This window comes from Vipera berus (assembly GCF_964194415.1).
Source record: "Vipera berus genome assembly, chromosome: 4".
Lineage (NCBI taxonomy): Eukaryota > Metazoa > Chordata > Lepidosauria > Squamata > Viperidae > Vipera > Vipera berus.
The window spans coordinates 83,303,779-83,317,669 of NC_138206.1; the positions used below are offsets into that span (position 1 = coordinate 83,303,779).

General features: G+C 37.8%; 1 protein-coding gene across 1 annotated transcript in view; it reads left to right on the forward strand.

The window, feature by feature from the left end:
- OCA2 (OCA2 melanosomal transmembrane protein) overlaps positions 1 to 13,891 on the forward strand; it is a gene marked incomplete at its 5' end in the record, with an annotated part of 236,442 nt that overhangs the window by 21,119 nt on the left and 201,432 nt on the right. The window contains 4 exons of the mRNA XM_081326959.1: positions 1,644 to 1,742; positions 5,319 to 5,507; positions 12,085 to 12,142; positions 12,838 to 12,910. Of these exons, the coding sequence (XP_081183085.1) occupies positions 1,644 to 1,742; positions 5,319 to 5,507; positions 12,085 to 12,142; positions 12,838 to 12,910 (419 nt within the window). The remainder of the gene's footprint in view (positions 1 to 1,643; positions 1,743 to 5,318; positions 5,508 to 12,084; positions 12,143 to 12,837; positions 12,911 to 13,891) is intronic.

Below are 13,891 nucleotides of genomic sequence, written 5' to 3' on the forward strand. Positions count from 1 at the left end.
GTGCAGTTTCCTTGTGATGCATCCGGCCCGTGGGCCAGCAGTTTGACACCCCTGCTCTAAATTATTAAAAAAAAGCCTCAACTGGAATGTTCTACTCAGCCAAAATGACTAAATTTACAGGCATACAGAACTGTTTTCTCTACCCAGTCCATGTTTACGAAGCAATTATACTCATCAGTCATTGAGGACTAATAGAAATTTTAGCAACAAAGCACAACCATGACTGAATAAATTCTGTTACAATATCAATCCGGGGAGATTGCCAAGGTTTCCATATTTTGACAAATCACTGGTAGCTTCTAAGCTCTACAATTGCATTTGAGCTTGATAACAGAAAGAAGTTTAACCTTAATGCCTAGAAACCCTTTCTGGCTTTTTACTGAAAAAAAAGGAAGATGAATTTGTAATTTATAGGTTTGAAAATTAGAAACAGTACTTTATAGAAAAAAGGAAATTATGAAAAAAACTTAGAAAGGGTATAAAACATAAATGCATTTATAACCTCTGTCAAAAGGACTGGACACCTCTTTTTATTATCTGTTTTCTTTTCTATTTCTATTTCTTTTCCTATTTTCTTTTATATATATTCACTATACTTTGTTAAATTCTATTTGTAATATTTCCATTGTTTTTATCTTGTTAAAAATATCTTCACACAAATTTATACTAGAAAAATAGAAAAGGTTAATCTAATGAGATTCAACTGTAATTGATGGTGCTATAATTTAAAACATATTACTCTCATTTTCAAAAGTATTTTATTATGTTATTACTGTAAAATGTATAATTGCCTCCACTTTAAAAATGATTGGTAGTACATCAGAACTCCATTTTTCAAGCTATACAGTGTTTACTCTGTACATGTTTATATCAAACTCTTTTTTTCCACAGCATACCTCCTAACCATAAATAAGATGGTTTACAAAGATTTAATAAACCGTTTTTCAGTAGCAGTAATATTGTTTTGCATTATTGCAGCTGGAAAGGTAAGATAGATTAAGCAAACCATATTGTTTTGCCTCCATCGGTACATTTCAACTTCTTTCAATATTTTAGGCTTTAAAAATACAGCTGACAGAATTTTCCCAACAAGCTAGATCAAAAAGTAGTTTATAGCTGTGAGGGTCACAAATATTACATTAAAAATGGCTGGAAGCATTAACATTATAAATGGATTTTAAAAGGAATGTATTCATTGGGCCAAGTGAGAGATGTACAAAAAATAAAAAAAATAAAAAATAAATAAAAAATCTGATAAGGTCTTGGCCTATATAAAATTTCAGAGAAATAATTGAAAACAATATTTCCTTTTGATTATGTTTTACAAAAACAAAGTATGAGAAACATAAAGTAGAATAACTGCTTTCTTGATTACTTTGATAAGAAATTGAGAAAATGTATTTTGATATATGGGCAGATGCTTCTTGGGAAAAAGAGATTTGTAAGAAAAACAATGTTATTGCTATAAGAGGAAGTGAAAATGAAAAACTGAGGTAATATTGCTTGCCAGTTCTAACATAAATCCTTAAATTAATATATTTACTTAATCTAATATTAAATCAGTTTATTTACTGACATTTGAACCACATATACTGCTTTGGAGAGGTGATTACCCTAACAATTAACAATTACTTTTTTTAAAGGTATCATTGCAGTTTGCCCAAATTCTTCAGCACAAGTTCAGAAGATAGCTGTTTTACAGAAAGGACACCTCTCTTGAAAGTTTCCACTAAAGGCAATGGGTAAGAGTTTTTTTTAAATGTGTATCTTATTTGATACTGAACCCCAGTATATATTATTAACAGCTGAAATCATAACTACTTTGAAGGGGGCTCATCCCTATGCTTCTATATCATAAATGACCTAAACATTAAAGAAAGAAATGCTAAGTATATACTGCTTTACATTTGTAAAGAAACTTACATTAAATTCATTAATAACTCAACAAAGCAATGCTGACATTCTCTTTCTTCTATAATAAAACAACTATTGTAGACTCCCTGCAACTTATCAAATAATGCGGTGTTCTGTGCTGGTCAAGGATTTACAAAGACATTAATGAACAGTAGAAGTATGTAATCATTTTTGAAAATATATTTGTAGCCTTCCTTCTATTTGGCTAAGATATATAAGTTTCCTTGGAGCTATCCTTGGAAAGCAATTCTTCTGCCTCCTAAAATCTGGGATAACCTGAGATTACTCAGGAGAATTCCTGACCTGGAAATACTTTATTTAGCCATTTCCCCAAGGATGACATGGATGATTCCATGGGATAGACTCGTGGTTGACTGATAACAACTAATAGGCTCAAAATGGAGCTTCCTGTGGACCAGATCATGAGTGAACCCAATCTAACTCTAGGAAATATTGTAGCATATTGATTTTCAGTTTATTTTGCTATTTTGATATGTATCATTTTCTTTTTATGATGGTTTTTGATATATTTGTACACTGCTCAGAATCATTGTGAATTTGATGGCCATTGTTATGTATATATGTATATAGGGGATGTTACACAGAGATAGCCACTGACACCACCAGGTGGCAGGGTGCCCTGTCAGGATTGGCAGGGCAGTCTTTGGCGGGAAATCCGGACAATGGGATTGGTTCCAAGTATACCTGGCTAGGTATATAAGAGGGGCAGTTGCCCCTTTGTTTGCCAAGTCTGTACTTCATCAATAAAGAATGTTATGCTGAACCCAGTTGTCCTGCGTCGTCCATCTTGGCCATGCGGTCCAGAGCCCACGACTTAACAGTGGTGACAAGGATGGGATGCTGTTTCAATCAGAGCTGAAGTCACTCGGAAGCGGGAAAGGCAGAAAAAATTTCTGAGACCTTTCTAACGAAGCAGCATTCAAGGACCGGTGAAACATGGCTAAATTCGGAGCGACCAGTGAATTTTGTTTCAACATCGATGAGCCAGAGCAATGGGAAGTGCATCTGGGACGAGTCAAAGGGTTCCTGATGATCAACAAGATCACAGATGATAAGATGAAAGCAGCGGCGCTTTTGTGCCTAAGCGGTCAGGACGTGTATGATGTGGCTGTTGGTCTGTGCTCACTGACACCCGTCGAAAACGTCTCTTATGCTGATTTAAAAAAGAAGTTGGAGGAGCATTTCATGCCGGTGAGAGCTCCAATCTATTGGTGGCACCAATTCATCCAGTGCAGCCAGCAACCAGGTGAGCCGACCTCGCAATTCATCTCGGCGCTGAGACAGGATGCTTGCCAGTGCAAATTTCCTGATCTTGAAGACAGGATCAGGGATCGAGTGGTGTTTGGACTAAGAGACCAGCAATGCCGACAAAAGATCCTCGCAAAGCCGCCGATGAATCTGCAGGAGGTTTTAGATGAGGTGATGGCTCACAAAGCAGCCAATGACTCTGACAAGCACACACACTGCAATAGCAGCAGCTCAGGAGTGACCATACATCATGAGTGTGCTTCGAGTGGCGGAAGCAGCAACCTGGATGGAGAGGCAGAGGTAGATGCGGTATAGCATAGACCTGAGAAGCATCCACCATGGCGGAACAACGACAGAGGCCAGCGGAGACAATCATCAGCCAACAAAAGCACAGCTGGAGGGGAGCCAACTCATCCAACCAGAAATGTGCCAGCTGTGGGGGAAACCATCCATGAGTGACCTGCCGGTTCAGATCCGTGAAGATCCGTTTCTTCGGCAAGATGGGGCACATTGCAGCCGTCTGCCAGAATCGAAGCAGAGACAGCCTGAATGAATTACAAGCTATGACATCGGAGCTTGAAGGTACTGTTCTCCCTCGGCACAAACCCTGGCACAATTCCTCAATCCCTGGAAAGAGCAGATGGACCATGTCTCACACGGAAGTCCATCAGCTTCTCAAACCAAAAATAACAATACAGGTCCATCTGCAAGGGGTACCCTGCACGATGGAGCTGGACTCCGGCTCTGCAGTCTCAATAATCTCCTATGAGACATTTAAAAGAATTTGCGATCGGAGTAGGCAGAGGGTTCCCTTAAAGCCCACCAGTTTACAGCTGTCAGATTTTCAGCACACCCCTATTAAAATCAGGGGAAAAGCCTCCGTGCTTGTGGGGTTTAAGGACTTCCAGGGTCCCTTAACTATTTTGGTGACCAATGGGCGGAGAACTAGTTTAGTAGGGCTGGATTGGTTTGATGCCCTGGGCATTTGGTTGGGGGGAGTGAATAGCATCCAGCACAAACGTCTTGAATCTGTTTGTAATGAATTTGCAGACGTATTCGATGACAGGCTGGGAAAGTACATGGGTCCTCCCATTAAATTCAAACTAAACCCGAACATTCCACCGGTTCGTATCAAGCCCCGAAGAGTCCCATTCGCTGTCAAACATAAGATTGAGAGCGAACTGGACAAACTGGTGGAACAGGGAGTGTTAGAACCGGTGGACGGGGGAGACTGGGAAACCCCAATTGTGACACCGTTAAAGGCAAATGGAGAAATGAGAATATGTGCTGATTATAAGGCCACGGTAAACCGAGCCTTAAATCCATACGCTTACCCGGTTCCGTCGGTCTGGCAAGTCCTCGCTGCTGTCCATGGTGGTGCTCTTTTTGCAAAACTTGATTTGGTGGAAGCGTATCAGCAGCTGTCAGTTTCTAAGGAAGCGGCTGACGCTCAAACAATAGTGACACATAGAGGAGCTTTCCGAGTTAACCAGTTACAGTTCGGTATCTCAGTAGCTCCTGGGATTTTTCAAGAAGTGATGGAGAGGACTCTGAAGGGCATTCCTGGTGTATGTCCCTATTTTGACGATGTCCTCATCGCTGGGGAATCTGAAGAGATCTTGGCTGACAGTTTATAATATTGTTTTTTTATATGTGTCTCTTGCAAGCAAATTATATCTATATTTAATTTCTGTTGTTTCCTAAAAAAATTGCTTCTTTTTGATGGGGAATTTAGTACGTTTATATTCATTGAAAAAATTCCATTTTCTTTCTCCATTTCAGTTATTTATATTTAGGTCTAGTAGATCTCGTAATCCTCTGTTCTCTGGCCATTCCCTCGCTCTCTTGCTCAGATTTCTCTTTCTGTTCTAATTGTGTAGGTGCTTCTTCAGTTGCCGCTTCTGTTCATTTCTGTTCTTTTCTCTCAGCATTGTTACTTATTGCAAAGGTATAAATAACACATTAAGTTATATTCCTTACAGGTTTAAGGAAGTATCATGCTCACAGGCAGATATATTCTAAAATGATTAGCATCCTTGATTTCTGCTGTTCTTCAGTAGCCTTAGCTCTCAATGGACAAATTTGAGAAGATCAGGCCATAATTTATATTAATAGCTGTCCATGATGTTTTATAGGTTAAAGTATACAGATGTCCATAATACAGATTTCATCACAGATGACTCTTGGGAAAACAGTTCTGCCGAATTTGAGCAGAGGTCTCTGCCAGGAAGTGAAATGACCAGCTTGTCCAGATCTGCTTCCTGCTCAGAAAAATGTGAAATATTGGACAATTTTCATGTCAAATTCAATTTATCCAAGATGAGGTATTGTACTGAGATTTTTTTTTCTTTTCAGCAAATAAGTAAAGTAACACTCCTTTGCTAGAACTTGCTATTGATTCAAGCAAAACTTTCCAATGAGATAGATAATAGCATCTAGTCACATTTATAGTCATATTAAAATACTACAATACTGGAATATAACCTCCTTTATCTCCCTACAAAATATTTTATGTGAAAGGATGCCCTTTTTATTTTAACCATGCTGTGAAATTTTAAATAGGCTTTGGTTGCTGGAAGATTATTGTTTTTATTTATGTTTAACTGTTTTTTAATTATGCTTTGATTTGTATTCTCAGTTACATTAATTTACTTTATCACATTAAGGTGTGTGATAAAGTAAACAAATAATCCTAGCTATATATTTAGAAATAAGCCCTACAGAGTTTAATGAGAGAGATTTTCTCTCTCTCAACTTTGCTTAGGCCCTTATCTGCATTTGAAAGCATGGTTTGATCTAAGGAATCTGTTTAATCTATGGAATTAGTAAAGTAAAAAAACTCATAATTCTGCATACTATGTAACTGGTGACTAGTGGGAAAAAGAGATAGATTTAGTGATTTCTGCACCATGTGGTCAACTAGAAATCCATCCTGTGACAATTCTGTAACATGTACAAGTTTCAGTCATGTAGATATTTAATTTAATAATTTAATAATATTTCTATACCGCCCTTCTCCCTGAGGACTCAGGGCGGTTCACAGGGCAAGAATAAAATACAAATATAAGTTTAGATATAAGTTTATTCCCTCTAAGCTGCTACCTTGCTAAGAGGCACCCACAAAAACATATTTCCTGTTATGTTGGAAACTATTCAGAAATAGTTCTTACTGATTTTTTTTACTTGGAACAGAAAGATGTACTCTAATTAATTAGATGAAAGGAAAAGAAACAGATTTATATTTTATTTCCAACTAGGCCTCAATACATTTTAAACATGTTTGCTCTTGAAAAGCATTGGAAATAAAGTAACTGTGCACTTTGTTTTCTATAATCTACTGGAAAACATCACTACTAATATGTGTATTTCAAATGATTTAGTGGATATAGAATTCAAGCAGATGTTTTATTCTATGATTTGTTACATATATTCATGTGAGAAAGCATCTTATCATCATCAGTCAGTTTTTGCTCCTATTTAGCAATCTACTTCTAGTTTGTTTGTTTTTTAGTTTCCCAATTCAAAAAAACCAGACACCTAATTTCATTTCCCACAGATATTTTGTAACAAATCTTTCTTTCCACGTATTGTGCACCAGTCTCTAAAAAGATGCAGAAAAGAGCAACAGAGATAATTATGAGGCTGGAAGCTAAAACTTATGAAGAATGGTTTCAGGGTATGCCTAGTCTAGTGAAAAGAAGGACTAGGGATGACATGATAGCAGTATTTGAGAAGCTGCCACAAAGAAGAGGGTGTCAGCCTATTTTCTAAAGCATCAGAAGGCAAGACAAGAAACAATGGATGGAAACTAATCAAGGAAAGAAGCAACCTAGAACTAAGGAGACATTTCCTAACAATGAGAACAATTAACCAGTGGAATGGCTTGCCTTTAGAGGTTGTAGGTGCTTCATCACTGGAAGTTTTTAAGAAGAGAGTGGACAACTACCTGTCTGAAATGATATAGGGTCTCCTGCTGGAGCAGGAGGTTGGACTAGAAGACCCCCAAGGTCCCTTCCAACTCTGTTATTTCCTATTATGTTTAATAATTCACTCAATTAATTATTTTGTTTCTTAAAATCAATTACCCACTTAACGCCCCCACCCCTCCCACAGATGCCCACATATGCCCAAACTACTTATCTACCCAAAATATTAAAGACATAACAAAATATCATATAGTTTAATAAAAGGTTTTACTTCAGTAAAAATACAGAAAATGGCAATATATATTTCTTGCAGATCATTAGTTATTTTGGTTCATTGCCTAATGTAGCAATGCATCTAGATTAGGGACATGGAAATCATTAAATATCTTGTGAGCTTTGCTGTCATCCTAGCTCATAATATATTAAAGTGTTCATAACCAGGACAATATAACCAGGGCATAACCAGGCCAATTATACTGTGTTGTGCTTACACAGCAATGATACAGAACAAAGAAAAGCTAGGCAGCTACTCTGTCTCAGAGTATAAATATGGATTGGTTGCTTCAAAGAGTCTACTGTGTGAAATGTGAATTTCTGAACAGGTTGCCATGCCTCACTAAGACTTTCTTCATAAAACAGTGCCAAATTTACACTACAGTTGTGTAAATTTGGCACTGTTTTATGAAGAAAGTCTTAGTGAGGCATGGCAACCTGTTCAGAAATTCACATTTCACACAGTAGACTCTTTGAAGCAACCAATCCATATTTATACTCTGAGACAGTAAAAGAATAAAAGAAGAATGTATTCTTGTTGGTACTGATGTAGTGACTAGTTGGAGCCAAAAACACAGCAGTGAATATTCTCTGTTGTTAATTACTGTCACATAGAACAGCTCAGCTGGCAGCAGGAAGATATAATTCTTAGAATCAGTATGAAATCATGCCTATTATTTTTCTTCTGCACTCTTCCTTCCTTCCTGACCTTCCCTGTTTTATTTTAATTATGAATATAGGAATACATTAAAAGCTGTCCAGCTTTTATCTGTTCTGTATCATTGCTGTATAAGGACATCCCAATATAATTGCCCTGGTTATCCAGAACAGTTGGCAACCAGTCCTGCATTATATCTCTGGTGCTGCAACAAACAAGCACTCTTGATAAATTGTTCCCCGAAATACTTTCCTGCAGTCCTGTTGAATAAACATGCTGGAGTTTCCAGAGACTGAGGTAGCCTAAATCTGCATAGTTACAGTGAAATAGCTGTGCTATAAGTGCTGCAGATCTGGGGAAAAAAAAGCCCTCATTTTTTTTGGCAGTCATCAACACGGTAGGCAAAAAATAACTGCAAACAAAGCAAGTCCCAAACAGCAAAGGTAAAACTTCAGTACAATGAATTCTAGGGTAGATATGTGGATGGTAATTGTGTATAAAATCAGTCTTCATTACAGCTAATTTTATTTATTTATTTATTTATTTATTTATTTATTTATTTATTTATTTATTTATTTATTTATTTATTTATTTAGTTACATTTATATACCGCCCTATTCCCTGAGGACTCAGGGCGGTTTACAGGAAATTAAAAAATCCACCATACAAAAGTTAAAAAACCAAATTAAAAAATATTAAATTGACCCTGTATACTTAAAACCCCAATTAAAATTTCTCCTCAGCCTGGGCCCGAGAGCTCAAAGAGCCAGGTCTTCAGGCCCCGGCGGAATGATCGGAGGTCGGGGGCAGTCCTCAGCTCCACCGGCAGCTGGTTCCAGAGGGCAGGCGCTCCCACTGAGAAGGCCCTATCCCTGGGTGTCACCCGCCGGCAATCTCTCACCGGCGGCACCCTGAGCAGACCCTCCCTGTGGGAGCGCACTGGGCGAAGGGCGTTTGATGCCGGCAGCAGGTGTTCCCTCAAATAACCCGGACCCAGGCCATGTAGGGCTTTATAGGTAATAACCAGCACCTTGAATTTCACCCGGAGGGCAACCGGAAGCCAATGCAGCTCGCGGAGTAGAGGTGTTACATGGGAGTATCGGGAGACCCCCATTACAACTCGCGGGGCCGCATTCTGCACCAGTTGAAGCCTCCGAGTGGTCTTCAAGGGCAGCCCCATGTAGAGAGCGTTACAGTAGTCCAGACGGGAGGTAACAAGCGCATGAGTAACTGTGCGTAGGGCGTCTCGGTCCAGATAGGGACGCAACTGGCGCACCAGGCGAACCTGTGCAAAAGCCCCCCTGGTCACGGCTCCTATTTGGTCTTCAAAATTGAGCCGTGAGTCCAGGAGGACGCCCAAGTTGCGAGCCCTATCAACGGGGGGTAACACATCACCCCCCATCGTTAGAGGTGGAATAAGTTGGTTAACCCGAGATGCCGATATGCACAGCCACTCAGTCTTGGCGGGATTGAGACGAAGCCTGTTTCTCCCCATCCAGACCTGAACCGCCTCCAGGCACCGGGACATCACGGAGAGGGCATCGCTGGGTTGGTTCGGGGTGGAAAGAAAAAGTTGGGTATCATCAGCGTACTGGTGATACCCCACCCCGAAACCACGAATGATCTCGCCCAGCGGCTTCATATAGATGTTGAACAGGAGAGGCGAGAGGACCGACCCCTGAGGAACTCCACAAATGAGAGACCTCGGGGCGGATCTCTGCCCTCCTGTCAACACCGACTGCGAGCGGCCCTGGAGGTAGCTCATCAGAGCATTTATCTAATATGTTAAAGGGTTGCTAGTCAGTGAGAATGCTTTTAAGTGTTATAGTTGATTAACAAGTTCCTATCTCCTGATTACTTAGTTGAGTTTATTATTTTAAGGATGTGTTTTTCTGGACATCTACATGATTAGTTTAATGTTTCCTGATTGTTATTGCTATTGTGGACAGTCTGTTTCTAGACATCATATTTTACATTTAAATCTTAATTCAAAAGGTTAAACCTTATCTTTGGTTTATAACTTTGCTGGTTGATGGAAATAAAGAGACTTAACTTATAACACACATTTGTAAAATGAGAGCCTTAAATGTGTAAATTATAATTATAGTCACACATTCCTTTTTTCATAAAAACTATAGAAGTACAGTAGTTTCCTATTACTTTCTTCCAGAATGTTTTTTGACTTCTCGCATCTAGTTCACAGCCCTGTATTCCCTGGTAGTCTCTCACCCAACTATTAACATTTTGCTTCCAAGCCAGACAAATTTGAGTAGAGGCGTTGTCAACTGCTGAAACAAGACATGTCAGATATAATATATGTATCACTAGTAGAATAGCCAAATTTCATTCTGTGTCAGTCTTTTTCATCTCTAGTTAAAGAACAAAATGTAGACATATTGTACAGCATTGTATAGTCTACTGCTGTTACCCTTACATACCCATGATATGGGCAGGAAAACACGAGTTATTTAGCTAATTAGCAGTTATATCAAGTGTCTCTAAGTGGCATGCTTGGAGTTTTAAGGAGCCTATGCCATAATGAAATGGACAGAACCTACCCATTTGCAAACAGTTATCACAGTACATTACGGCCAATCATACAACAGAAAATAGTAATGCTGAAAGAAAAGTAATTTGCTCAAAAAACTAACCCTATGATAGAAGTGGAATCAAGTTAAAAGAACACAAAGACACTTCTAGAATTAACAATTTAGAGCTCCCAATGTCTGTGTCACAGAAGGAAAACCAATAAATACAGAGCCCAATAACTTGGTCCAAAATATTGTCTAGATAAATATGTTCTGAGCTTTCACTGACAAATTTGCCGTTGCTGTTATAAAAGCAAAACAAAGTACTTGTTTCTCACAAAACTGATATTCAGATAAACCCACTCACAAAAGCAAAACACTCATTCTCATCTTATATCCATCTCTCTCTTCCCAGCCAGAAACTTGAGCAAAACTCACACTATCACATATAAATCCAGGCAAAATGTATATTTTATCAGACAGCTCTCCAAATCTCTGGGAAAATATAGCAAAAAGGCAAAAAAAAAATCAGAATCATGTCCAACACAAGAAAACTAATGCACTCATAAAATCCATGCAAAACATCCAATGTTCACAACCATATATTCAGGAAAGAGAACTGTATATTATCTCCCTTGTTTATGTGGGCAAAATCTTCAGTATACCAAAACAGAGCATCAATTTAAAGCAACAAAATCATCACAGAAAAATCAAAGCTGAACACCACTTTTGCTTTATGGTCCACTGATTTTTCTAGTACAAAAGGTTTCCTACTGAGGTTATGTTTTCCCCTAATAACTTAATTACATTTTTTTCCTGGTCTTTTTTGAAAAATACAGGATCTTCCCCCCACATCTCCCAAACAACCAACTGTTGATCCATTAATTTCAATAGAAATTAGCCCACCAGCTTGTCATCTGAGCCTGATGTTATGGGCTGAAAGTGACTGGCCCAACTCATCCAGCTGGCTTTTTTTAAAATAATATTTATTAGTTTATAGCCTGGTGCGTTAAGCACTGGACCACCTGTTGTTTCTTTTTTTGTAATCTTTAATGAATTTTGCTTTTTTGGGAAAGGGAAATGATTTTGAAGTATCACAGCAATCAGAGAAATGTCTGGGGTAAGTAGCACATTTATTGATACCTATCTCCTTGGGAACTCCATGCAAGATATTGCAGAATGAGAACAAGAAGTATTTTTATTGACATCCATGTACTTTGCACTGTAACTCAATTTTGTCTCCAAGAGGTCAGAAATGTGAAAGGATTATTTTTGGAATATTGAAGAGTTGTAACCAATTATGTTAGATAGTTCTGCATTTAATTGACTGAATCAGTGCATAGAATCTTCTTATACCTTTACAGCATAAAACAATTAAAAAACTCATCTGTAGAAGTTGTGTAATCTTCATCTAATTACTCACCTTTTCTCAAGTTCTCAAACACTGTCCTTGACAATTTCAGAAGCTTATGTTATTGCTGGTGTTCTTTGTGAATCTTTCCTCTTATTTTTACAGATGGTGCTTAAAACTCCTAAAGGTTTCATGCCTTTTTATCTTTGTAGTTATATGCTCTGTGAGTATTCAATTTTGAGAGTGATACCTATCCAAAAGCTAAAACTGATAGTATAAGCAAGACCTACAAAATAGTATTCTGGGCTGTTTTGTTAATAATTCCTAAACCTGGTTCCAATTTTGAGGAGATCATTGGTAAGGTGCTTTACAGATTTTATCTCTTCCTATTTCAATATGGAATAATGAAAGAAATGTTACTGAACACAAATAACAATAAAGGAGAAACATTGGTAGTAATCTTATTTGCTTATTTGCTTTTTCATTAATAGTATTCCCCTGAATATTCTATTGGAATATAATTTAAAAATAAAAGATTGGAAAGCATAACGGAGAAGAAAACAATGTTTCTGCTCTATTGTAAACTCTGTATTCTCCCCATGCCATTCTGTAGTACTAGGAATCCAGCAAGGAATATATTTTTTAAGGCACTGCCTGTGCATTTTTCATGGAAAGGATAAAAAAAGTAGTGGTAGCTGGGCAGCAATGTCTTAAAGCAGGGGCCCCCAATCCCTGGTCCTTGGCCCAATGCCAGTCTGGAGCTCATTCAGAACTGGGCTACGGAAGTGGTGGGTATTTTAGGGAATCGTGATTAGAAAGCATTTATTCTTTGTAGTTATTTCATCAATGCAAACAACTTTAGGGAGAGTTTATTTAATACCTTGTTAACTGAAATACAATTATTGGATGTATCCCCAGATTTTATTTAGCATTCATCCTGAAAACAGAATGTCTTGGCAGATGTTGGCTGTTTCACCTGTGGACATTTACAGTATCCTTTACCTGTTACTTTTTAGGAAAACACAACGGCAGAATAGTATAGACCAAAGTTGCTGACAATAGTCTAATTCAAAAACATGCTTGATATTTAATGACTTTTATTTTGTTTGTTAAATTAAATATTGACAATGATTTCTTTCTTTAGAGATCCTGGTAATCCTTCACTGGTTTTAAAACCAATAATTAATATCTTTGCCAATCTGTTTTCTAAGATCATGATCCAACTGGTGATTTCATATGATCTGATTTCATATCTCCCTTAGATGCTCCCTGAAATGCTTCTTTCAGAAATATAACTATCATAGAGTGCCTAATACCTTTGGATGAAAGCAAATGTTCAGTTTAAATTAAAATGTACCCTGTGCTTTATATACAGCTATAATTGTCACCCAGCAATGGTGCATAGAATGTAGGATGTCCAGAAACATTGTGGACTATTCTATGGCATTTACAACCTGTTCTCTTCCAAATGGATTATTTCTATAATTCTATATTTCTATAAGAATATTGGCTTGGGATGCTATACAGTATCTGGAAGGCAACAGATTGAGAAAGACTTTCAGAGAAGTATGACTAGTAATCCATGTTAAGCAGCATAGGGTCACATGCTACAAAGAGTATGCTTAGCATAGCATTCTGTTGATCTAGGTTGGATGCTATTATTTAATTGATTTGGCTTTGTAGCTTGGGCTGTGAATTTCAGAAGAAATTCCAGATGATGTGAATTCCAGAAAAAAGTTCTGCATAGTAATAAGTGCAATGCTTGGATGGAGTGCGTAGAACAGAACTGACATTACAAAGCAGTGAGATATGTTAGGTAAAGTGAATTGATGCATATCATAAAGGCTGGGTGAGAACATGGAATAGAATTAGCAATACATGAGATAACATATTCTACACCTCTGCAGTGTCAAGGATGCTGCATTGCATATCTTGATTTTGGGTTTGGATTGATAAAAGATGTTTCTTTTTT